Raw genomic sequence first — 27664 nt, forward strand, 5'->3', positions numbered from 1 at the left:
TAGCAAAGAGAAATGACAGAAAGATTCCAAATAAGACCAAAGGAAAAAAAAAGAAAAAGGAAAACTTGAAAAGTAAGAGAAGGCAAGAAGGCAAGAAGGCAAGGTGATGGGGGGAAGGGAAGGAGAAGAATGAACGAAGCGATTCTGAGATGGCAGAGCTGGTCCTTCTCAGACAACCTGAGATGCTGCGGAGTGGCAAACAAGGTCCAGCTCACTGAGTGGGGCTGCTGAGAGATGGATGAAGGGGGCGGCGGGGTGAGCTCTCCATTTGCATGGCTTTGGCTCGAAGGCAGGATGCCAACATGGGAGACTGGATTGACTGAGGCTCTGACAGAAACAGGCATCTTTCTGGCCTGAAGAACCAGAAAACAGAGCTGGGTTGGAATGCAGACATTAAATCCTACAAGGGAGAAAGGGAGCTCCTTTACTCCTGTGTGTAAACTGTGCCCAGGACTCCCACTGACCGTGAACCATGTATGCACGGGAAGACTCTGGGTAGCTAAAGGCAAAAAGAACTGAACTAGACCTACACAGGGGACAGTTTTCAGTTTGAGTCCAACCAAGTTACATGCATTTCAAAACAGTCCGCCATGGACGTCTATGACAGAATCCACAGTCAGCAAGTTCAACATTATTTGACAGAATGTTCACATGTCCAGAATACAATCCAAAATTACCAGGCATGTGAGGAATCAGGAACATGTGATGCATTCTCAAAGGACATGACAGTCAACAGAGGTCAACCCAGAAAAGACCCGGATGTTGCAATTATTAGACAAGGAATTTAAAGTAGTAGTCATAACTATGCTCGATGATGTAAAGGAAAAATGCCTGCAATTATTGACAGAACAGGAAATCTTAGCAGAGACAGAGAAAATATGTTTAAACCTACTGGATGTTTATAGCCAAAAAATATGATGTCTGAACTAAACAATGTCACTAGAAGGGCTTCTTCATAGCTTAATGGAAATGAATCGAGTATGGAGTCAGTAACCTTGAAGATAGAGTGCTAGAAACAATCTGATCTAAAGAAGAGGGAGAAAATAAGTAGGAAAAAAAGTGCTTCTCAAAGACTTCTGGGGCAAGATCACTTGGGGAGGAGTTAAGATGGTGAAGGAATGGGATGACCTTATGCTTACCTCATCCCTTGAACACAGCTAGATAATTATCAAATCATTTTGAAAACCCAGGATATCAACCTGAGGACTGAGAGAACAAACCACACAACTAGTGGGACAGACCATACTCTATGTAAAATGCAGAAATAAAGAAGGAAAGAATCCTGAGAGCAGCAAGAGAAAAGAAGTCCCTAAATTACAAGGGAAGACAAATCATGTCAGCAGCAGGTCTATCCAAAGAAACTTGGCAGGACAGGAAAAAAGTGGCATGAGGTATTTCACACGCTGAATGGGAAAATTATGCAGCCAAGAGTACTTTATCCAGCAAGGCTGTCATTCAGAATAGAAGGAGAGATAAAAACATTTCCCAGGCAAACAAAAACTAAAGGAGATCATGACCACTAAACCAGCCCTGCAAGAAATATTAAAGGGGACTCTGACTGGGAGGGACCAAAGGCAACAAAGACAAGAGAGGAAAGAGAAAATCTCTAGATCCAACAACTTTACAAGTAATACAATAGTTCTAAATTCATACTTATCAATAATCAATCAATAATACAGTCTGAATGTAAATGGACTAAATGCTCCAACTGAAAAATGTAGGGTGTCAGAATGGATTAAAAAAACCCACACAAACAAGACCTATCTATATATTGTCTAGAAGAGACTCATTTTAGGCCTAAAGACATCTCCAGGTTGAAAGTGAGGGGGTGGAGAATCATCTAGCACGCTAATGGACATAAAAAAAAAAAAAGCCAGAGTAGCCACACTTAAATTGGACAAACTAGATTTTAAACTAGAGACTGTAACACGAGATGAAGAAGGGTGCTGTATCTTAATAAAGGGGACAATGCAACCAGAAGATCAGAAGACCCAACACTGTAAATATTTATACCCCCAACTTGGAAGCAGCTAAACATATACAATAATTAACAACAAACATAAAGGAACTCATTGATAATGACCCAATAATAGTAGGGGGACTTTAGTACCTCACTGACAGCAACAGACAGCTCATCTAAGCAGAAATCAACAAGGAACAACAAATGGCTTGAATGACACACGGGAACAGATGGGCTTAAGAGATATATTTAGAACATTTCATCCTAAAGCAGCAGAATGCACATACTTTTTGAGTACATATAGGATATTCTCCAGAAAAGATCACATACTGGGTCACAAATTAGTCCTCAACAAATACCAAAAGATCGATATCACACTATGTGTATTTTCTGACCACAACATTATGAAACTTGAAGTCAATCACAAGAAAAAGTCTGGAAAGACCACAAATATATGGACATTAAGGAACATTCTACTAAGCAATGAATGGGTAAATTAGGAAATCAAAGAAGAAATTAAAACAATACTTAGAAACAAATGAAAATGAAAACATGATGGTCCAAAACCTCTGGGATGCAGCAAAAGTGGTTCTAAGAGGGAAGTATATAGCTATACAGGCCTCCTCAAGAAGCAAAAAATGTCTCAAATATATGACCTAAGCTTATACCTGAAAAAGCTAGAAAAGGAACAACAAACAGAGCCTAACGCCAGAGGAGAATGACAATGATAAAGACACAGGAAAAATAAATGATACAGAAACAAACCAAACAGTGAAACAGGTCAAGGAAACCAGGATCTGGTTCTTTGGAAAAAAAAAATCAATAAAATTGATAAATCCCTAGTCAGACTCATAAAAAAAGAGAGAAAAAGGAAACCAAAAAATAAAAGCACAAGCAAGAGAGGAAAAATAACAACAAACCACACAAAACCACAAACAATCATAAGAGAATATTATGAAAAACTATATGGCAACAAATTAACAACCGAGAAGAAATGGATAAATTCTCAAAAACCTACCAAACCTACCAAAACTTAAACAGGAAGAAATAGAAAATTTGAACAGACCCATAACCAGCAAAGAAATTAAACCAGTAACAAAAATCTCCCAACAAACGAAAGTCCAGGACCACATGGCTACACAGGTGAATTCTACAGGCATTTAAAGAAGAGTTAATACCTATTCCTTCCAAACTATTTCAAAAATTTAAAAAAGGGCAGAAAACTTCCAAATCCATTCTGAAAGGCCAGTATTACCCTGATACCAAAACCAGATATAGACCCCACTAAAAAAGAGCACTAAGGGGCCAATATCCCTGATGAACATGGATGCAATAATTCTTAAAAAAATACTAGCAAACCGAACCCAACAATACATTAAAAAAATTGTTCACCAGGACGCCTGGGGAGCTCAGTTGGTTGAGCGGCTGCCTTTGGCTCAGGTCGTGATCCCAGCGTCCTGGGATTGAGTCCCACGTTGAGCTCCTTGCTCAGCAGGGAGTCTGCTTCTCCCTCTGCCTCTGCCTGCCTCTCTGTCTGCCTGTGCTCACTCTCTCTGACAAATAAATAAATAAATAAAATCTTTAAAAAAAATCATTCACCATGATCAAGTGAGATTTATTCCATATAAAGAATGGTTCATTATTTGCAAATCAAACAGCATGAGACAGCACATCAATAAGAGAAAGGATAAGAACTATGTGATCAATAGAAGCAGAAAAAGCATCTGACAAAGTACAACATCCACTCATGAAAAAATCTTCCACAAAGTAGATTTAGAGGGAACACACCTCAATATAATAAAGGCCATATATGAGAAACCCACAGTTAACATCATCCTCAATGGGGAAGAACTGAGAGCTTTTCCTCTACAGTGAGAAAGAAGACAGGGATGTCCCGTCTCGTCACTGTAATTCAACATCACCTGGACGTCCTAGCCACAGCAGTCAGACAACAGAAAGTGATGAAAGGCACCCAAATCAGCAAGGAAGGAGTCAAACTGTCACTATTTGCAGATGACATGATACTCTATACAGAAAACCCAAAAGACTCCACCAAAAAACTGCTAGAACTGATAAACAAGTTCAGTAAAGTCACAGGATACAAAATCAATGTACTGAAATCTTGTATCTCTATACATAAATAATGAAGTAGCAGAAGGAGAAATTAAGGAATCAATCCCATTCACAATTGCATCGAAAGTAATAAAACACTTAAGGATAAACTTAACCAAGGAGGTAAAAGACCTGTACTCTGAAAACTATAAAACATGGATAAAAGAAGTCAAAGATGACACAAAGAAATGGAAAGACATTCTATGCTCATGGATTGGAAAAACAAATATCATTAAAATGTCCCAGCTACCCAAAGCAAACTACATATTTAATACAATCTCTATCCAGACAGCACCAGCATTCTTCATGGAACTAGAACAAAGAATCATAAAATCGTATGGAACTGGGAGGAGTCAAGATGGCAGAGTAGCAGGCTGAGATGACATCAGATGACATCAGGTCCAAGGAGTTCAGCTAGATAGTGTATCAAATCATTGCGAACACCTAGAAACCCAACAGGAGATCGAAGAGAAGAAGAACAGCAATTCTAGAAACAGAAAATCGACCACTTTCTGAAAGGTAGGCCTGGCGGAGAAGAGAATCCAAAGCAACAGGAAGACAGACCACGGGGGTAGACCACGTTTGTTGGGGGTAGACAGACCACGGCTGGCTCCTGGCAAGCAGTGGAGCAACAGAGCCCCAAATCAGAACTTTTAAAAGTCTGCTCCACTGAGGGACGTCGCTCCAGAGGCTAGCCGGGGTGAAGCCCACACGGGGACAGCATGGTCTATGGTCCCATGGGGTCACAGAAGGATCAGAGGTGTTTGAGTGTGGCATGGCTCACAGGTATCAGAGCAGGGAAGCCGGCTACAGAGACAGAGCTGAGCAGTGAGCTCTCAGCTCAGGGTTACCTTAAACTGTAATCTGCGGGCCAATGCTCTTTGAGCAGGGACCCTGCAAGTGGCAGATCCAGGGAGACCCCCTTGGAAGAGTGGCAGGGATCTGCTGGGCTTGGAGATTCCAGGCGGGGCCGTGAGCCAGAGCCAGAGACGCTTGGTCACAGGCTGGGTGAGCTCGGCACGAAGCTGGAGGCCAGGGAGACAGGCGGGATTGATGGCTTTTCTCTGAGGGCGCCCTGAGGAGTGGGGCCCCGAGCTCTCGGCTCCTCCAGGCCAGAGCTTGGGAGGCCGCCATCTTCATTCCCGTCCTCTGGAACTCTATGGAAAGTGCTCAGGGAACAAAAGCTACCGAAAGCGAACCCGAGCAGATGACTTAGCCCGGCCCCTGGTAAGGGTGGTGCAATTCCGCCTCGGGCAAAGACACTTGAGAATCACTACACCAGGCCCCTCCTCCAGAAGATCAGCAAGAAATCCAGCCAAGACCAACTTCACTTACCAAGGAGAACAGCGGAGGAGGAGAAAGCAAAGCATGGAATTGAAGGATTTCTCCCCATGATTCTTTAGTCTTACAAAGTTAATTTGTTTTATTTTTTTCTTATTCTAATTTCTTAAACTTTTACTCTTTCCTCTTTTAATACTTTTTAACTAGTTTATCTTAACAATACTTTCATTAAAAAAATCTTTTAGACCTTTCATTATTAGAGTCATATTTTATCCTTCATTGTATCTAACTTTATTTTTTGTATACACATAGGGTTTTTTCTTCTAAAAAATTTTGGGATACAACTTCTAATAGATCAAAATATACCCTAATTCTAGCAAAGGGCTTTGTTCTAGTCTCCAGCCTATCTGGAATCTGGATAAAATGACAAGACAGAAAAACTCATCACAAAAAAAAGAAAAAAAAAAGAATAAGAAGCAGTACTGAAGGCTAGGGACCTAATCAATACAGACATTGGTAATATGTCAGATCTAGAATTCAGAATGATGATTCACAAGGTGCTAGCTGGGCTTGAAAAAGGCATGGAAGATATTAGAGAAATGCTGTCTGGAGAAATAAAAGAACTAAAGTCTAACCAACCTGAAATAAAAAAAAGCTATTAATGAGGTGCAATAAAAAAAATTCAGGCTCTTATTGCTAGGATAAATGAGGCAGAAGAGAGAATTAGTGATATAGAAGACCAAATGATGGAGAATAAAGAAGCTGAGCAAAAGAAAGACAAACAACTATTGGACCATGAGGGGAGAATTCGAGAGGCAAGTGATACCATAAGACCAACAACATTAGAATAAATGGAATTCCAGAAGAAGAAGAAAGAGAGAGGGGAGCAGAAAGTATATTGGAGTGAATTATTACAGAGAATTCCCCTAATATGGCAAAGGGAACAAGCATCAAAATCCAGGAGGCACAGAGAACCCCTCAAAATCAATAAGAATAGGTCCACACCCCATCATCTAATAGTAAAACTGACAAATCTTAGTGACAAAGAGAAAACCCGGAAAGCAGGCTGGGACAAGAAGTCTACAACATACAATGGTGAAAATATTAGATTGGCAGCAGACTTATCCACAGAGACCTAGCAAGCCACAAAGAACTGGCATGATATATTCAGAGCACTAACTGAGAAAAACATGCAGCCAAGAATACTATATCCAGCTAGGCTATCATTGAAAATAGAAGGAGAGATGAAAACCTTCCAGGACAAATAAAAACTAAATGAATTTGTAAACACCAAACCAGCACTACAGGAAATATTGAAAGGGGTCCTCTAAGCAAAGAGAGATCCTAAAAGTAGTAGACCAGAAAGGAACAGAGACAACATACAGTAACAGTCACCTTACAGGCAATACAATGACACTGAATTCATATCTCTCAATAGTTACCCTGAATGTAAATGGGCTAAATGCCTCAATCAAATGACACAGGGTATCAGATAAAAAAACAAAACCCATCAATATGCTGTCTACCAGAAACTCATTTTAGACCCAAAGACACCTCCAGATTTAGAGTGAGGGGGTGGAAAACAATTTACCATGCTAATGGACAGCAAAAGAAAGCTGGAGTGGCAATCCTTATATCAGATAAATTAGATTTTAAGACAAAGACTATAATAACAGATGAGGAAGGACACTATATCATACTCAAGGGGTCTTTCCAACAAGAAGATCTAACAATTTTAAATATCTATGCCCCTAACATGGGAGCAGCCAACTATGTAAACCAATTAATAACACAATCAAAGAAACACATCAACAATAATACAATAATAGTAGGGGACTTTAACACCCCCCTCACTGAAATGGACAGATCATCCAAGCAAAAGATCAACAAGGAAATAAAGGCCTTAAACGACACACTGGACCAGATGGACATCACAGTATATTCAGAACATTCCATCCCAAAGCAACAGACTATACATTCTTCTCTAGTGCACATGGAACATCCTCCAGAATAGATCATATCCCAGGTCACAAATCAGGTCTCAACTGGTACCAAAAGATTGGGATCATTCCCTGCACATTTTCAGACCACAATGCTCTGAAGAGCATTCACAAGAGGAAATTTGGAAATAACCCAAATACATGGAGGCTAAAGAGCATTCTTCTAAAGAATGAATGGGTCAATCAGGAAACTGAAGAAGAATTGAAAAAATTCATGGAGACAAATGATAATGAAAACACAATGGTTTAAAACCTAGGGACACCACAAAGGCGGTCCTGAGAGGAAAGTATATAGCAATACAAGCCTTTCTCAAGAAACAAGAAAGGTCTCAAATACACAACCTAACCCTACACCTAAAGGAGCTGGAGAAAGAACAACAAAGAAAGCCTGAACCCAGCAGGAGAAGAGAAATAATAAAGATCAGAGCAGAAATCAATGAAATAGGAACAAACAAACAAAAATAGAACAAATCAATGAAACTAGGAGCTGGTTCCTTGAGAGAATTAATAAGGTTGATAAACCCCTGGCCAGACTTATCCAAAAGAAAAGAGAAAGGACCCAAATAAACAAATCATGAATGAAAGAGGAGAGATCACAACCAACACCAAAGAAATACAAACAATTATAAGAACATATTATGAGCAACTATACACCAGAAAATTTGACAATCTGGAAGAAATGGATGCATTCCTAGAGACATATAAACACCACAACTGAACCAGGAAGAAATAGAAAACCAGTAAGGAGATTGAAGCAGTCATCAAAAATCTGCCAACAAACAAAATCCCAGGGGCAGATGCCTTCCCAGGGGAATTCTACCAAACATTTAAAGAAGAATTAATTTCTATTCTCCTGAAACTGTTCCAAAAATAGAAATGGAAGGAAAACTTGGAAACTCATTTGATGAGGCCAGCATTACCTTGATCCCAAAACCAGAAAAAGATCCCATCAAAAAAGAGAATTACAGACCAATACCCTTGATGAACACAGATGCGAAAATTCTCACCAAAATACTAGCCAATAGGATTCAACAGTACTTTAAAAGGATGATTCACCACAACCAAGTGGGATTTATTCCAGGGCTGCAAGTTTGGTTCAACAACCACAAATCAATCAATGTGACACAAAACATTAATAAAAGAAAGAACAAGAACCATATGATACTCTCAATAGATGCTGAAAAACCATTTGACAAAGTACAGCACCTTTTCTTTTTTTTTTTTTTAAATAAAATCTTTTAAAAAAAGATTTTATTTACTTATTTGCCAGAGAGAGATTACAAGTAGGCAGAGAGGCAGGCAGAGAGAGAGGAAGGGAAACAGCTCCTCGCTGAGCAGAGAGCCTGATGTGGGACTTGATCCCAGGACCCTGAGATCATGACCTGAGCTGAAGGCAGCGGCTTAACCCACTGAGCCACCCAGGTGCCCCTACAGCACCCTTTCTTGATCAAAACTCTTCAGAGTGTAGGGATAGAGGGCACATACCTCAATATCATCAAAGCCATCTATGAAAAACCCACCATGAATATCATTCTCAATGGAGAAAAACTGAGAGCTTTTCCACTAAGGTCAGGAACACCGAAGGGATGTCCATTATCACCATTCAACATAGTACTAGAAGTGCTAGCCTCAGCAATCAGACAACAAAAAGAAATTAAAGGCATCCAAATCAGCAAAGAAGAAGTCAAACTATTCCTCTTTGCAGATGATATGATACTTTATGTGGAAACCCAAAAGACTCCACTCCAAATCTGCTAGAATTTGTATAGGAATTCAGTAAAGTGTCAGGATATAAAATCAATGCACAGAAATCAGTTGCATTTCTCTACACCAAAAACAAGACAGAAGAAAGAGAAATTAAGGAGTCAATCCTACTTATAATTGCACCCAAAACCATAAGATAACCCAGGAATAAACCTAACCAAAGCAGCAAAGAATCTGTACTCAGAAAACTATAAAGTACTCATGAAAGAAATTGAGGAAGACACAAAGAAATGGAAAAACATTCCATGCTCATGGATTGGAAGAACAAATATTGTGAAAATGTCTATGCTACCTAAAGCAATCTACACCTTTAATGCAATACCTATCAAAATCCCATCCATTTTTTTCAAAGAAATGGAATAAATAACCCTAAAATTTATATGGAACCAGAAAAGACCTCGAATAGCCAGAGGAATGTTGAAAAAGAAAGCCAAAGTTGGTGGCATCACAATTCCGGACTTCAAGCTCTATTACAAAGCTGTCATCATCAAGACAGCATGGTACTGGCACAAAAGCAGACACATAGATCAATGGAACAGAACAGAAAGCCCGGAAATAGACCCTCAACTCTATGGTCAACTAAATTTGACAAAGCAGGAAAGAATGTCCAATGGAAAAAAGATAGTCTCTTCAACAAATGGTGTTGGGAAAATTGGACAGCCACACGCAGAAAAATGAAACTGGACCATTTCCCTGCACCACACACGAAAATAGACTCAAAATGGATGAAAGACCTCAATGTGCGAAAGGACTCCATCAAAATCCTTGAGGAGAACACAGGCAGCAACCTCTTTGACCTCAGCCGCTGCAACATCTTCCTAGGAACATCGACAAAGGCAAGGGAAGCAAGGGCAAAAATGAACTATTGGGACTTCATCAAGATCAAAAGCTTTTGCACAGCAAAGGAAATAGTTAACAAAACCAAAAGACAACTGACAGAATGGGAGAAGATACTTGCAAACAACATATCAGATGAAGTGCTAGTATCCAAAATCTATAATGAACTTAGCAAATTCAACACCCAAAGAACAAATAATCCAATCAAGAAATGGGCAGAGGACATGAACAGACATTTCTGCAAAGAAGACATCCAGATGGCCAACAGACACATGAGAAAATGCTCCACATCACTCGGCATCAGGGAGATACAAATCAAAACCACAATGAGATATCACCTCACACCAGTCTGAATGGCTAAAATCAACAAGTCAGGAAATGACAGATGCTGGCGAGGATGCGGAGAAAGGGGAACCCTCCTACACTGTTGGTGGGAATGCAAGCTGGTGCAGCTACTCTGGAAAACAGCATGGAGGTTCCTCAAAAATTGGAAAATAGAACTGCCCTATGACCCAGCAATTTCACTACTGGGTATTTACCCTAAAGATACAAACGTAGTGATCCGAAGGGGCACGTGCACCCGAATGTTTATAGCAGCAGTGTCCACAATAGCCAAACTATGGAAAGAACCTAGATGTCCATCAACAGATAAATGGATAAAGAAGATGTGGTATATATACACAATGGAATACTATGCAGCCATCAAAAGAAATGAAATCTTGCCATTTGCGATGACATGGATGGAACTAGAGTGTATTATGCTGAGTGAAATAAGTCCATCAGAGAAAGACAATTATCATATGAGGAATATCATATGAGGAAGTTGAGAGGCAATGTGGGGGGCTTGGGGGGTAGGAAAGGAATAAATGAAACAAGATGGGATTGGGAGGGAGACAAACCATAAGAGACTCTTAATCTCACAAAACAAACTGAGGGTTGTTGGGGGGAGGGGGGTAGGGAGAGGGTGGTGGGGTGACAGACATTGGGGAGGGTGTGTGCTATGGTGAGTGCTGTGAAGTGTGTAAGCCTGATGGTTCACAGACCTGTACCCCTGGGGCTAATAATACATTATATGTTAATAAAAAAAATAAAAAATTAGAAAAAATTAAAAAAAAATCACATGGAACCACAGAAGACCCCTAATAGCCAAAGCAACTTTGAGAAAGAAAAACAAAGCTGGAAGCGTCATAATTCTGGACTTCAAGTTATATTACAAGGCTGTAGTAATCAAAACAGTACGGTACTGGCATAAAAATGGAAACATGGGCTAAATGGAACAGAATAGAAAACCCAGAAATGGACCCACAACTATAAGGTCAACTAATCTTCCTCAGAGCAGGAAAGAATGTTAATGGAAAAAAGACGGTCTCTTCAACACACGGTGCTGGGAAAACTGGACAGCCACACGCAGAAGAATGAACTGGACCATTTTCTTTCACCACACACAAACCTAGCCTCAAAAACAAAGACCTCAATGTGAGACCTGAAACCATAAAAACCCTAGAAGAGAGCACGGGGGATAATTTCTCTGACATCGGCCGTCACAACCTGTTTCTAGATCTGTCTCCTGAGGCAAGGGAAACAAAACCCAAAATAAATTATCAAGTCTTCATCAAAACAAAAGCTTCTGCACAGGGAAGGGAAGGGAACAGCCAGCACGACTAAAAGGCAGCTATGGAGTAGAGGATATTTGCAAATAACATCCTTGCTTAAAGGGTTCGTATCCAAAATATTTAAAGAACTTCTAAAACTCAACATCCTCCCCCCAAGAAAAATCCAATTGCAAAGTGGGCAGAAGTGACAAACAGACATTTTTTCAAAGAAGACATCCCAGCGGCTAAGAGACACATGCAGAGATGCTCGACATCACCTCCGACCCACGGGTCCCGTCGCACCTGACAGAGCGGCCGACACCAACAGGGACGACGCATGCTGGTGAGCATGTGGAGAAGGGCAGCCCTCTTGGACCGTGGGTGGGGGTGCGGCCACTCTGTTGAACTCGGCAGAGGTTCCTCAGTTGGTTAAAAGTACAACTGCCCTCCCGCCCAGCCACTGCACTACTGGGTATTTACCCAACGGGACACGAAAACCCTGATTCAAAGGGATACGTACACCTTGGGTGCTTGTAGCGGTGTTACCAACAGCAAGCTGTGGAGAGAGCCCCGGCGTCCACCAACAGAAGAACGCAGAAAGAAGGCAGGCTGCTTACGTGCAGTGGAATCCTGTGCGGCCGTCAGAAGTAGAGTTTAGTGATTCATCACTTACGAACAACACCCAAAACCATGAGACCTTGCCATGAGATCCGGCCGACTGCCATTTGCGGTCGTGCGGACGAAGCACAATAAATCAGAGAAAGACAAATACCACGCGATTTCACTCATTTCTGGAAGTTAAGATGAACACAGGGCAAGTGGGAAAAACAGAGGGAGGGACCCAAACCGTAAGAGACTCTTAGCAACAGAGAACACACTGAGGGTCACTGGCGCAAGGTGGGTGGACGGTGGGCCGGACGGGGGATGGTTAGGGCACTTGGGAGGAGCACTGGGAAAAACTAAAAATAGATCAAATTAGATTGTGGGATGAGTTGCATCATTCCATGCATATACTAAAAATCATTGACACGGTTTGATAAATGATTTGTATGGGACATGAACTATGTCTCAGTAAAGTTGCTTTTGAAAAGAAAGAAAGAGAAAGAAAACACCTAGACTATCACTTCTCGAAATTCCAAAAAGTAAAAGTACAATAAAGAGTGAAAAACAAAAAAAGACCTATGGGGCAACATCAGTGTGTGTAATCAAAATCCTAGAACAAGGGGAGAGAATGAAGCAGAATAAAACATTTCAAGAAATGATGAATGAAAATTTCCTGAATTGGTGATAGACATAAATTTAAACATTCAAGTTCAGCCCAACCTAAGAGGATAAAGATAAAGAAAACCACGTCACGTTCTAGTCAATTTGGTGAAAAGAAAGAGACCATCTTGGAAGTAACCAAAGGAAAATGGCACATTTTCTATAGATGAGCAATCACGTGAACTACAACAACCTTTTCGTCAGAAACTGTGGAGGCCAGAAGACACCAGGAGACACCTTTAAAGGGCTGGAAAACACACGAAGGCCTTCTACAGGCCAGAACTCTGTGTCCAGCCAAAAAACCTTTAAGAATGAAGGCAAACTAGTTTTTAGATAAAAGAGAAAGAAGCAAGAAGAGGTAGAGAAGAAAAATCAGATTTTTAAAAGTTTTCTGTTGCCACACTCTTGAGGGTCCCGCAGAAACTGAAGGGATCGGGGATGGGCTTTCAGGCTCTTACTTAGACGGATGAAGCATGAATTCACATGAAGTTTTTAGGATGTTTTATCTCATCTACTTCAGTTTGTGTATCACCCAGAGTCATATCTACTCCTGAGGGTCTAAAGCCACTACCTGAACTGTTCCATCCTTGTCAGGCCTAAATCCCGATTCTTTATTCACCAACAGCACAATAGTATGAATTATGGGAGGAGGCGTGTTCTGAAATAAGAAAGAAATACTGATTAGCTTTGTAATATTTAACGGATTTCATGAAATTGTCTAACTTGACGGATGCTACTTCTGCTTTGATATTTTCCCCAAGTACCTCAAAGGTATAAAATGTAACTGCCTTGCTCTAAATGGACATTATTGGACCTTATAATTTGACCAATAATTGACATTATTTGACCTTTTGCATGTAAATTTTTAGTGATAAGTTTGTTGGTTATAATTTAGGGATAATAAAATGCACCCTCTCAAATATAGAGTTCTCTAAATTTTGACAGAACTTACAGTCCTGGAACCACCATCACAGTCAAGACATATACAACGGTTCAGCAGCCCCCAATTTCCCGAAGCTGCTCTGGCAAGCCCCCCGGCCTCTGGCAGTTACTGATCGGTCTCCCGCGTCCATAAATGTGCCTGGTCCAGATATCTACACACGGCCTCACGCAGCACAGGCTGCTTTCACTTAGCACAGAGCACCTGCCACTCGGCCGAGCTGTGGAGGCTCCTGGTTCGTTCCTTTCTATGGAAGAGGTCCCCGGCCCGCAGGCGTTACAGCTCCCCCACCGCTCACCAGCTAGAGGACGTCTGGCTTGTCTCCAGTTTGTGGCAACCATAGACAAAGCCCCTATAAACTGCATGTGAAGGTAAACATCTAGCGGTAGGATTGCGGGGTCTCGTGGCAAGTGTGTTCTAACTTCTGAAGAAACTGGAGTGGTTGCGCCACTTGCATTTCCAGGAGCAACACCGAGCCCTCGCTACGGGCAGGTTTGGTGTGCTACCTCATTTTGGTTACAAGTTGTGTTTCTCCAGTGATTACTGGTGTTGAACGCACGTTTCCATGCTTCTCTGCCGTTCGTTTATCTTCTTGGGTCAAACGTGTTCAAATCTCGGCCGTATTTCCTTGGGCTGTTCACCTTGTTGCCGAGTTCTGGGATTTCGTGTATTTCAGACACAAGTTCTTTATCAGATCTGTGTTTTGCACACATTGTCTCCCAACTCCTGGCTTGTATTTTCATTTTAGTGACAGTGTCTTTTGAAGAAAAGGTTTCAAAATTCTGATGAAGTCTACCTTATCATGGTTTTCTTTATGGGTCACGGTGCTGCTGTCACAGCTGAGGCATCTTAGCCCGATGAAGGTCCCAAAGACCTTCTCCTGTTTCCTCCTGGTGGTTCTTAGTAGCGCACACAGGTCTGGGACCCACTTGTGATTTTTGTGCACAGTATGAGGCATGTGTTCCGTATTGGGGTTCCAACCCTTTTTGTTTTGTTTTGTTTGGACATGTTTTTAAACTTTAAACAAACCTCCTTGACTTCTGTTTGCTAGATTACATTGAGGTCAGATCACTCAACAATAAAATTATTTTATTTTCATAGTGCTTGCTTCTTCACTCATATTTTCTAAAGCTTTAGTTTTTAAGTTTCTTGTGGGAATAAGCAGACTTTAGGCTTTTGGTAGTCCCCAATATCGATCCCCTATTTGACTGGATAGGCCTCCAAAATAACCAGTACTTAATTTGTATTAAATTAATCTTATCTATTTACATTTTTGTTATGTGGCTTCTTATGAATGACATTCCACAAACATTCATTTCATGAGTCATAAACATTCATTCGATGAGTAAAAGCCATAGAAAACCATAGAAAAAACATTCCTGCTTTTTATTTGAGTCATTTTCTATTTCTCTCACTCAGTTTAGGTCAACTCTTCGGTTATTATGAATTAAGACTACACGGTTTTGTGAAGTGTTTCGTATTTCTCATATATCCCTACTTGAGTGATTTTTACTGGTAGGACTTGTTGCTACTGCGGAGGAGACGGGTGTGAATTTTCAGACAAGTGAGAACGCAGTTTGTGCCTCAGGACGAGCGTCGTATCAGCGTGTAGAAGTTACGTGCTGTGGGTGGGGTAGGGATAAGTAATTCTTAGCATTTTCTTCCACCATGAAATGAAAAAAACCATCATTTCCTTTTCAAGATGTAAATCTTATGTATTGGAACTTTAATGATTCAATAAATTTGAAGTATCGTCACTGGAGGCAGTTAGGAGATTCTACTGTTTGCCCTGTACAGAAAAATTTCACGACTTCCGTGTATTCCTCAGAAATAAAACTGAAAATGGAAGCATGACCCTTAAATTCGGCTTATTTCCAGGTACCTGGCTCGGGTTACAGCTCCTGTATTGCCTGAGCCAAACCCGGGGTGGTGGGAAGCCTCCCCCTGAAGGAGGCCCCAGACCTCAGGGCAGTCTGGACATCGCACGCGGAGGAGGGAGAAGACTGGATTCCCGGCGTTCCGTCGAAGATCCACTTGCAACAGAAACTGAAAGATGCAGCGGACGCCTCTCCCGCTTCTGCTCTGGGAGAAGTATGGGCAGAGAGGGACTGTCCTACTCAGGGCTCATTCCACCGCGTGGGACCCGAGTGGCCCAGGGCTTAAGGAAGCCCGAACAAACAGAAGGGCTAGGTGTTCTCACCCAGGAAAAAGGTAGGTGGTTCCGCGGGCAGCTGCAGGGCTCAGAGGCCACGCGTGCGGTGGGCCGGGGTCTCGCACACACGGGCATGGGTGGCTGCTAAGTGTATGCATCAACAAGGAGGGCTCGGGTGTCGGTCTTTGGGGCTGGACACTCAATTTTCAAGTTTTTATGGGATGCCCAAGAAGTTGAGGCCACCCCAGTCCTCTGGCTCCTGGGAATTCCTGCAAAGCCGCAGACGTACCTCAGTGTCCCGGGTCTGTGACCCGTTTGCACACGACACACACAGAGCATGGCACGGTGAGGAGCCCGCAGGCAGCTGCAGCCTTGGCACTCTTCCTGGCCCCCACGTGACCTCGCATGAGGCCAGGGCCACACGGGGTCCTCGTCAGGGGGTGGCAGTGGTCACCCTGACCTCCACACCAGCCCCACGTGGGACATTGTCGTGCGTCTGCCTGGGTGTCTGCCCGAGGTCCTCGAGCCCCGCACCGCGAGAGCGGCCCCAGCCCGGCCTCCGTGGCCTCCCCGCGCCCGGGCCATGCAGCGCAGACCACAGACCGGAGGGGCCTGGTGAGGAGCCCGCGGAGCCCAAGGCACCAGCACCACCTGCTAACCCGGGAGCGCCTCCTCCTGGGCGCAGCAGCGAGTCCTTGCATTCCCGGCTTCCCCCCTCATCTGAAACTTGTCCAGGGCGGCCACGGCCACTGTGGCCACGGTGACCAGCAGGAGCGCCATCCAGGGCTGGCAAAGGGTCTGGGGAGAAGCGAGTGCAGGGAGCCTGCCCACCACCGGCCGCCCCCGGGGCTGAAGGCGGAAGGAGTGAGGAGAGCAGAGCAGCGGGGAGGCCGGGGGAGGCCGAGGAGGGGCTGCTCCTGAAGGCAGGGTCCGTGGGGCACGGCCCGGAGGGTCGGGAGCTGTGGATGCTCGAGCCCGGCTGACGGCCACACGCTGCTCCCAGCGGGCACGTGAGGCAGGTAGAAGGGTTTCCAGAATCCGGTCACAAGTCCTGCTCGCAGCTTCAAAGCCACTTAAGCAACAGCAACAATTTAGTTCAGCTTCAAAGGCAGAAACAAGTTTTTCTCTCTGTGTTTCCACAAGCTGCTATTTCTAGGGAGCCGTGCGGACCGGTGTGTGATGACCGGGTTAAACACCCGCTCCCGAGCAGTGTGCGTCTGAGGCCCTAACAGCCCTGCGCCTCTGTCCCCCGAGGACGCCGCGACCAGGCTCCAGATGGAAGACCTTCCTCCCGCAGTCACCGGACTCTGAGGAGCCCTGCCATCGCCCAGTGGCCTTCCTCCTTGGAGCAGAGCGTCCTTCAGAATCCGTTTGAAAATCCGTCAACCCCTGCTTTCCCAGAAGGCTTCCGGTAACTTCTGTCTTTGCTGCTCTATGAAACTGCACGCGGCTAAGAGAAACCAGAATCTCAACAGGCGTTCAGAGCCCACGCGGAATATGAACATCAAACCGGACGACCTCCCGCTTGCCGACGTCCGAGCCCGGCGGCTGGTTGAGAGCAGGGAGGAGCTTAAGGGGTCTATGCACCTTCAGGTGTTCCGTGGAAACCGAGTTTCGGCAGGTCAGACCTGTCGTGCCGTGTTCGAGGCGCTAACTCAGGCTTTCCTCCTGCTGAGAGCCTGGCTCGGCCTCTGAAACGCGGACTTGCGCACGGAGGGCCGCTCCGAGGGCCGCGACGGCACCGCTGGGTCGGCCCCTCCTCCCCGGAGTCCCCTCCTTCGCCTCTGTGTCCGACAGGAGCTGCCCCCCTGCCAGGTGCCCTGACCGGGATGCCTGCTCCTGCCAGCCCGTCCCGCCGCCGCGCCCCCACCTCCGCCTGCCCCCCAGCCCCGGCCCCGTGCACCGCCTGCCTGCCGGGGCTCTTCTCTCCCCACATGCCGCTCTCCGGTGCACTGACTGCACTTCCATCCGGATGGGCCTCGACCTCCACCTCAGAGTCCTTCCTCGAAAGAACTTCCACGTGGCGTCCCTACACATAGGAGCCTGGACGGAGCCTGACGGACGCCTACACCTTTAGCAGAGACCCAACAGAGGGAACAGGCGTTCACTGAGGGGGACGGGGGACCTCGGACTCCAGCACAGCGCTTGGCCCATGAAGGCCCCTGTGTACACACGTCTGAGGGAGCGAGAACCCTCTGGGGCGCCCACCTGGCCCTGGCCCTGGGTCCCTGGAGCATCCCCGGGGGTGCCTTCCTCCCTGTTCCAGGGACTCCCACTTCCCTCCTGGTTTTACTCACGTCCCCAGATCCAGGTCAGGTCTTCCCAGGGTGACGCAAACCTGCCACACCCTCCCTGGACCTCACCGCAGAGGTGGGCAGGTCCGTACCTGCCTCACGGCACCCACAGCTCCATCCCTGTCTGAGGAGGCGCGGCGTGAACCCCTGCATGCTGATTTCCTTGGGGACCAGAGAAGGACTGCTGTGGAGGGGAGAGGTCCTGCCGGCACAGCCTGGTCCTGGCTGACCCGGAAGGTCTGCAGTGACCACCCAGGAGAGGACGTGCCCGGCCCGGGGTGGGTGCCCACGGTGGATGGGTGAGAGCCCAGCTCTTCCTCTGCTGCCTTCCACGGCCATGCTCGGGACCCTCAGCTCAGCCCGAGAGTCACACTGGGGGTGAGTCCCGGCACGGCTGCGCTCAGCTGCTCCTGAGTCATGAGGGAGCCCCATGCTCGGTGTCCTGAGGACAGGAGTCACCCGGACTCACCTGCAGCGCTGCCAGAGCCTGGAAGAGGGCAGGGGCAGCTGGACCCTCGCGAGCGTCCACCACGACGACCAGCCCCAGCTCCCGCACCTCCTTCCTGGGGGGAGAGACGGTCAGCGTTAGCCGCTGCGGGTAAAATCCCTTCCACGATGGGAGTCTTCATCTCTGGGTGAGACGCAGCCTCGCCCCCATGCCCTTGGCTCCCCCAGTCCCCAGACACACATCAGTCTGCTGCTTGCCGAGGCGCCTAGCTGCGTACCGGGTGCGGACAGGGCAGCTGGGTCATGCTGGGGGCAGTCGTGTCCGACGGCCGCTCCAGCAGGGGTGCTGCTGCTGTCCCTCCCACACGGCCCAGTCGCGCGCGGAGGCCCTGGTGCTGTCCTGGGCTGGGCTGCTTGTTCGGGCCGGAGCACCACGGGGACCCTAATCTGATGGACCAGCACCACACGTGGCCGGTGGGTCTCAGGACTGCGGCCCAGACCCGTCCTTCGGCTCCCCACGTGTCTGGAGCTGGCGTGGGAGAGCAGAACATCCTCTAAAGGGGAGAAGGCCGCCAGGTTCTTGCGACACCGCCGTGTACCAGCTCTGGCCCTACTGTGATCACGACCGTATGCTTCCATTCTAACCGCGGCACGGTGACCGGCTGGGGCGAGGTGGCCTGTCCAGCCCCACCTTCCCGGAGGGACGGGTGCGCCGCCTCGGCCGTGTGCGTGGGGGCCGGGCTTGGACAGACAGGCCCACGCGCTCTGGCCCGCTCGCACAAAGTGAACGGAGCCGCGGGTCAGACCAAAGCCCCATCCTGACCGGGAGGGTGGCTGTGCCCCCCAGTGTTGGGGGCGACCGTTCAGTGCTGCCCCGGAAGGGGGGTTCATCTCGGGGAAGCTAGCGTCGTAAGGGCGGCGAGGAGGCTGCTGTTCGGATGTCAAAGCCAGACCACAAAAGGCTGGGAAACGCCCCACTCTCCCCCACAGCTGGCCAGCGGTGCGTCCACGCCTCCCTGCCACGGAGGCCGCTCTGGGACCCGTGTGGCCCGGAGCAGGCCCGGTCGGTGCTGTCAGGACCTCGGCACGATTTGCGACTTCCTCCGAGGGTCCCGTGCCCCCCCCCACCGTGACCTCCCCCTTCTAACTCTCCTCCCACTGCTCCCCGGTGGTCTCACGGCCACCCTGGCTGGTTCAGCTTGGGACGTGACCCCCGGTGCTCCAGACCTGCACGTCCTCCTCCACCGGCCCATCCTCTTGGTAGCTTTGCTGAAGGGGACGGCCGCAGAGTGAATGAGCCCCCCCTCCGTGAGGGCTGCTTCCCAAGTTCAGAGACAGTGGACACCCTCCCCCCCCCCCCCCATGCCGGGCGGGTGGAGGGGAAGCCCAGGACTCGGAGTTCAGCTAGCATAGGATGAGACAGGAGGAGATGCCCCAGCATGGCCCCCCCAGACCAAATTTGCTTCTCTCCACCTGTCGCCTGTGGGGGATGGAGCTGGCTGGCCTCCCCGGGCTCCGCTGGGGCCCCTGGACACGGTCATATCTGCCCTAGACTCCCCGGGCCCGCATTTCTGCAAGAGAGCCACGCCGTGTCTCTGGGTCACCTTGGCTTCACCACCGGAGGTCTGCGTGGCCTTCAAGCCCGGGGCCCCCCACCGGCGTGGCCCGTCCCTCTTGCCTCCTGCCTCAGGAAGTGACCGGCTGCGGCTCTGTGTGTGCTCTTCCTCCTGCTCAGAATGTCCTTCCTGTCTTGTCTGCAATCACGTGTGTCCCCGAGGACACAGAGCACCCCCGGAGGCCCCACCCCTGGCCGAGGCTGCAGCCCCTACCAGCGCTGGGGGCTTGTCTTATGCTGGGAGATCCAACAACTTGGGTTCCCATGTGTGTCCCCTGGAGGGCAGGAGCCACAGCCTGTTCTTTGCTGTTCCCTCCTATAAGTGCTGGATGGACGGATGGATGTCAGCCAAGACCCATCTGACTTCAAGATTCCGAGTATCTGAGAGTTTGACGGCAGCCCGTGTACCAGGCAGGCTCCCAGGAGCACATGGCTCCTTGTGACGCAGCGGGCATCACCGGCGACCAGACGTGGCTGGGCATGCCCCCTCGTAATTAATGACGATTCCTGGGGGACTTGGTTCTGGCAGCCGAAGGCTGGTGTCCCGTCCCAAGAGGAGCCGCGGTCAGTCAGGGCGCTAACAAAGCCCCCGTGTTTCGGGGGGAAATAAGCAGCTGACCAGGAGGCTCCTCTGTGAGGTGCCCAAGTGCCTGAGGGTGGGCCAGGCTCCTGCTCTGGGCGGGGTGGGCGATGGGCTGAATTTCCTGTGGGAAAGGCAGAGGGCTCCAGATCCAGGGTCAAGTCTTGGTCTCCAACCCCACAGATTAACCCCACTGCTGGTGTTCGGCTGTGGAGTGCAGAGGACAGCACTCAGCCAGGCAGGCCGGCCAGGCCGAGCAGGCAGAAGGGTGTGACCTCTACAGACTACAGACAGCTGCCGTCCTGTCCATCAGGGCTGCTCTGCACGTCTGCCCTGAGGTCATTCTAGAGCCTCCTGTGAAAGGAAACCGTTGGTAAACCGAAAACGCCTTTATCTTAGAGCTTCGGCATTTACTTGAGGCTTATAAGCTGAGACAAGGATGAATCTGTATTTTTTTCCAGGGTATTTCTTTATATTTTGAAGTCTGTGCTGAAAGGCAAGTTTGAAGCCCAGGCTCACCCAGGGCAGCGAAACGAGAGCCCTCAGAGAACAGGGAACCGCGCTCTGGGAGAGGGTGTCGGGGAGCACACTTTCTTTCCCTCCCTAATTGTTCCCACATGGAATCTGCCTACGCTATTTCGGAGGAAATCCCAGCAGCAAGTTCACGTGCCGTAGGGAGCACAAGGTCACGTGCGATGAGGCATCACAAACGTGTTCCCACGTGAGCCCTTCGTGTTGCTGAGGGCACCATGGGCTGCACCGTGAGGACGGCGCTCCAGACGTCCGTCTTCGGGCTTTACGCAGACGATCTCCGATCCCTCTGACACAGCTTTGGGAGAGTGGCTACATCTGGTTCTGCCGAGGACACGGGGACGGGGGAGCACCAGCTACCCGCCAGGAAGGGTACAGCTGGGCTCTGGAGCCAGGCGTGTGACTCTGGAACCAAGCTCAGCAGCTGGCAATGCTCCCTCCGCTAAGGGCTGTCTCCATCCAGCACCTCGGGGACTCTTGGTCTGGTGGCCACGAGGGCCGTCCCAAGCACGCCTGCGTCGGATGGGTAAGTAGTATGAAAGAGCTCACTGCAGCCGCCCTCGACTCCTGCTCTCCTTGCTCTGTCCTCGGCCCACGAGGGGATCTGAGGCCCTGCTCTGGTGCACACTTGTTCCACACGTTGTCAGGCACGAGCCAGGTGGTGTGCCTTCCTAGAATCCCACGTCAGGGAGGACAGCCCCTCTTAAGGGGCTGGCACGCGTTCTTCCTGGCCCGCGGCATCGCCTAGCTAAATGTGAGAGTCACTTAGCATCAGTCTTTGCTGCTTCTGGGGACCAGGTACTATCACTTGTGTGATTTCTTGACCCACTGATTCTATCCGTTAGGTCTTTATCCAGAGAGAGGCAGAGCATAAAAGATGTACAAACGTAACGCTTACAGCAAGTGCTAACCAATGCAGAGCAACACGCACCTCAAGGCTAGAGTGTGTGTGACCTCGATTCAGTGGGAGAGGTCAAGGTGAGCAGGGGGAGAGGAAGGCATGCAGGGAAAAGACAGCAGGAGCCCGAGAGGCAGGTGGGAGCCTGCTGACCGTGCCACGGGGGGCCCCCAAGGCTGCAGACAGAGACCCTCGTGTGAGGACGTGAGCTCGCACAGGGTTACCCCCAAAGGTCTGAAAGGTGGGAATCTGGCCCAGTCCCACCTGGGGATGCCATGGAAGTACAGCAGCAGGCGGGTCAGCTCGGCGCTGGAGGCGTGTCTGCTGGACCAGAGTGGGCCCCTCGTGCAGACCTGCACCACGGCCCTCCCTTGGTGGTCTCGGGTCCCTGCAGAAACAGAGGGCGTCATGAAGGGGCAGCCCCCATGGGGATGTGCATGGCTCCAAGCTTGAGAAGTACTGAGCGAGGGTCTGCAGACTGCTGAGGTCTGGTCTTAGATGTGAGATCTGCCAGGAGAGAGGGCCTGGCACTCACCTGGGCAGGCGACAGCTATGTTCTCCTCAAAGGGCGACTGTGCACTGCTATGGCCTGAATATTTGTGTTTCCCCCAAATCCTTACGTTGAACCCTACCCCGCAGTGTGGTCATACGAGGAGCTGGGCCCCTGGGAGGTGCTTACGTTACGAGGGAGGAGCCCTGCGAACCGGACCCACTCCTCTTACGAAAAGACCCCAGAAGGCCCCCCCCACTCCTCCCACCATGTGAGGACACAGTGTAAAGGTGTCAACTGTGAACCAGGAGGAGGGGCCCTTGCTAGAACCCGACTGTGCTGTCCCCTTGAACTTGGACGTCCAGCTTCCCGAACTGGAGAAACACACGTCTGCTGTCTAGAAGGTGCCTCTGGCCCCTTGTCACTCCCGCCATGCTCACCGGGGAGGGCGAGGAGCCCCGACTGCAGGAGCTCCTGGCTGACCTCCAGCACCGGCCTGGGCATCTGGCTGGGCACGTCTCCCGTGCTGGGTGGCCGTCCTCCTCCCTCGGGGCACAGTGGCTCAGGCACATCTGGAATCCAGCCAGGATCGGGCCGACGGAAGGGGCTGCTGTCTGCGTCGGCACCAGCAAGACCTAGTCGAAGACGAAGGGTTTCTCTGGTTTGAAGGCAGCTACTCAGCTTGCCACAAACACCAGGAGGAAATCGTGTGTGAAGATACTGGGTCCCATGAGAACTAGTCCCATCTCTGGTGGAAAATACCTGTAGGACGGGCGCATTCCTGAGCAGTCGGGCAAGAATGAACACATAAAAATGGAACATTACAGCGGCACCAAGACTGCTCCCTACGTAAACACTCTTCAGGGAGAAAATTTTTATACTGAATAATGTCATCCTAATTTATTTTCTCACACAGATTTCCCAAAGTGTGTCACAAAATATATCCATAGGGGGTGAGAGCACCCTGAGGGCAGGCAGCAGTTGGGGTTGTGTTGCCCTCACCCAGGGTGGGGGGGCCAGGATCTCCTGCGCCACCCTGAAGAGGAGGGCTCATGTGTGTGCACCAGCTTGGAGGAGACAGCAGAGGCCCAGGCTTGTGGTCGGCCGCTCAGCCGTGCTTCTGCGCTGCACTCACAGGGGATGAGCCACATGGCACAAGAACGAGCAGATTCAACCCCAGCCTTGCAACGCCCAGGGCCTGTGTCACCCCAGTGAGGGGAGGGATGGTCTTGGCCAGAACTGGCGGGTACCTAAGACCCTGTGGGTCCCCTGAACCCACCCGGCTTTGCTTTCCTGTCCTTAGCCTCTTCCTGAACTTACAGGCCTCAGGTCTTTCAACTCTGTCAAGGGCTTTCTCATTCTAGCTGGAAACGCCAGAAAAGCCCCCAGCATTCTGTATAGTTATAATCTATCTATATCTATATGTCTATTTTAAAAACAACTTTGGGGTGTCTGGGTGGCTCAGCCAGTTACGAATCTGACTCTTGATCTCAACTCACGTCTTGATCTCAGGGTCATGAGTTCGAGTCCCACCTTGGGCTCCATACTCGGCGTGGAGCCTGCTTTAAAAAAAATAATTTTTAAAAAGATTTTGTTTATTTGAGAGAGAGAGTATGAGAGTGAGAGAGAGCACGAGTGGAGAGGTCAGAGGGAGAAGCAGACTCCCCGATGAGCAGGGAGCCCGATGCGGGACTTGATCCCGGGGCTCCAGGATCAGTTGTTTAACCAACTGAGCCACCCAGGTGCCCCCCCCAATAATTTAAAAAATAAAGTAAAACAACTTTATTACATATATTTTACATATAATTAAAGTCACTCATTTCAAGTATATAATTAAGAGGATTTTAGCAACTTTACGCAGTGGTGCAACTATTACCGCAGGTCAGTTTTCGAACATTTCTATCCATCTAGAAGGGCCCCGCCCACCCCTGGTGACCACCTGTGCTCTTTCTGTCCTGGACCATTCACACAAACGGAAGCAGACAGGACGGGGGTCTCTCGCGTCTGATGTCTTTCTCTCAGCACAGCTGCCTTGGAGGTTCACCCCTGACGTCCCCGGGGTGAGTGCCATTCCTTTCGTGGGTCTCACCCCACGGTCCCTTCACCAGCTGATTGGTTATGCCGCACAGTATCCTTGAGAATGAATATTTTCATGTATGTTCACGTAGTTTCTAGAATACATCAGCACCACTGGTAAAATTTTGGGGTGCCCAAGTGTTCTACAGTTTTAATTCTGCACCGACCTCAAGCTTCCTCACATGGACGCGGGAGCAAACAACACATTCATGCGGACTTTTCTTATTAGACGGCTTCCTAGCTGGGGAGGTGGTTCATGGGGCTCTTCCTGGATTCAGCTCGCAGAGCCTGGGACAGGACAGGAGCGCTCTGAGGTCCCTCAGGCTACAGCATTGATGTGGCCGGGAGGAACAGCAGTGCCTCCTGTGGCTCATCGAGAAACAGCTGTCCGGTCGCCACGGGATGAATGCATATGATATCCTTGAAATGAACTGAAATGTCACATATAGGGTTTTGAAATTACATTGATTTTATGTCAAAGAAGAGACCAGGCAAAGCCTCGGGAGCTGGAGCGAATCGGAGCAGGAAAGAAGCATCTGGAAAGGGGAGAAGCCGCCGGGACCAGAAGCCGCCGGGACCAGAACCCGCCGGGACCAGAACCAGACGGGACCAGAACCCGCCGGGACCAGAACCAGACGGGACCAGAACCCGCCGGGACCAGAACCAGACGGGACCAGAACCCGCCGGGACCAGAACCAGCCGGGACCAGAACCAGATGGGACCAGAACCAGACGGGACCAGAACCAGAACCAGCCGGGACCAGAACCAGATGGGACCAGAACCAGACGGGACCAGAACCAGAACCCGCCGGGACCAGAACCCGCCGGGACCAGAACCAGACGGGACCAGAACCCGCCGGGACCAGAACCAGACGGGACCAGAACCCGCCGGGACCAGAACCAGCCGGGACCAGAACCAGATGGGACCAGAACCAGACGGGACCAGAACCAGAACCAGCCGGGACCAGAACCAGATGGGACCAGAACCAGACGGGACCAGAACCAGAACCAGCCGGGACCAGAACCCGCCAGGACCAGAACCCGCTGGGACCAGAACCCGCCGACACCAGAACCTGCTGGGACCAGAACCAGCCGGGACCAGAACCAGACGGGACCAGAACCCGCCGGGACCAGAACCCGCCGGGACCAGAACCAGACGGGACCAGAACCCGCCGGGACCAGAACCCGCCGGGACCAGAACCAGCCGGGACCAGAACCCGCCGGGACCAGAACCAGACGGAGCAGCAGCCGCCGCAGGAACAGGGGCCGACGTCTGTGCTGCGGAGGAGTGAGGAGCTAACGGTTGCCTGCTCAGCCGTGGCTTCGGCAGGAGGCTCCAGCTCAGGCATTTCCTCAAGTTCATGAGGACGGGAGTTCTGAGGCCACGCCACAGACTGCACTCCAGGGATAAGCGTGAGTCCGGGCAGCCAGGATGAAGGGGAAGGTCTGTATCCACAAGCCCCTGGCTACCCACTGGGTGACCCATCTGCCGAGGCCTCTGGGGCTGCCGCCCAGCTTCTCAGGGGTGGAAGCACTGTCCTCGTATCCACAGGATCCCTTCTTCCATGGCTCTGGGGAACCCGCAGGAGGGGCCAGGAGGGGCCGGTGGGGGAAGAATGGATCTCCCAGGAGGGGACTCCCCACGCCAGGAGAGGGAGATGAGGCTTCGCTCCCACCAGCCCGCAGGGCTCACTCATGCGTGGCTTCTGGAGCTGAGGCGCAGCCCATCGGGCCCCCAGAGAAATGACTACTTGAGAATGCCACGTCTCAGATGACAAGACCCCCGTGACACACAGGGAGCCGGCAGGCCGAACCTGGCTTCCCCACGGTGACGCTGGTTTGTACGAGAGAAACCCACCGCCTCCTGACGCCAGGCACCTTGGGCACCGTCCGACCGCGTGTCCCGTGCTGCTGCCCTGTCCGGGGACACGGAGCCTGCATGTCCACGGACAGCGCCTGCACGGCGGGCACTGCTCCCTACAGAGACTCGTACTCGACTGCATTTCCAAGTGAGGCTCACGGTGAAGACACAGGCTGTCTCCTCACTGACACAAGCTGCGGACGTGAGTTTCCCCGGTGTCGTCTGGCGTTTTCTCCCCAGTACAAACAGGAAAGCTTCGGCCTTGGAACAATGTTCAGGAAGTCACCGCTTCAACTCTAGCTGCAGGGGTGAGTGTTCTCAGAAAGTGCCAACCCCAAGCCGACAGCTTCACCGCAGAACTTCTGTGGTGTTTCTGTACTGCTCTGCGCCCTACAGATCCCGTCAGAATTTCAGGCGGGGGCTGGCACCCTCGGGAGAAGCAGGCCCATCCTGGGCTGGGAGCCAGGGCCCCGCTGGCCCGGGCGGGCAGGCCGGATGTCGCCCACCGGCCCCGCCCCTCCCGGTGCCAGGTGCAAGGCTCACCGCCCGCTCTGAGGCCTGTTCTTTACCGCCCCCGAAGTCCCTGCTTCCGTTCTTCGCAGAACACGGCTGTGGTCAAAAATGGGAACTATCGGACCTAGGAAATATGTGGTCGCTTCTCCCTTTCCATTCTCGATGCCACACTTCTGGAAACAACTGTGTTCTCCCTCCAGAGCGACACAGGGGACACCTCCAGCAGGAAGGGGACAGTCCGGCAGGCTGTGCGGGCCGCCAGGGTCTGTGCAACTCGGGACTGGTGTTGGTGACCACAAGCATCCAACGTACTCAGAAAAGGAGCGGCCACGCAATGTGGCAGGGGGAGCGGTGACCCCAAAAGGCCGGGTCTGCCCAGAACCTGTGAGCATCACCTTACTTGGAAAAGGGTCTTTGCAGGTGGGCATGATGAAGTGGACGGCGGACGCTGAACCCAAA

General features: G+C 49.7%; 1 protein-coding gene across 7 annotated transcripts in view; it reads right to left on the reverse strand.

Annotated features, from left to right (window-relative positions):
• Positions 1-27664, reverse strand: part of PLEKHG4B (pleckstrin homology and RhoGEF domain containing G4B) — an 81623-nt gene that overhangs the window by 19457 nt on the left and 34502 nt on the right. For all 7 annotated transcript variants that reach the window (XM_032337877.1, XM_032337876.1, XM_032337881.1 and 4 more), the window contains 4 exons: positions 23197-23391; positions 22531-22654; positions 18665-18758; positions 13381-13467 (listed from right to left, as the gene is read on the reverse strand). In XM_032337877.1, coding sequence (XP_032193768.1) covers positions 13381-13467; positions 18665-18758; positions 22531-22654; positions 23197-23391 — 500 coding nt within the window. The remainder of the gene's footprint in view (positions 1-13380; positions 13468-18664; positions 18759-22530; positions 22655-23196; positions 23392-27664) is intronic.

The sequence above is a fragment of the Mustela erminea genome, chromosome 3 (genome assembly GCF_009829155.1).
Source record: "Mustela erminea isolate mMusErm1 chromosome 3, mMusErm1.Pri, whole genome shotgun sequence".
NCBI lineage: Eukaryota > Metazoa > Chordata > Mammalia > Carnivora > Mustelidae > Mustela > Mustela erminea.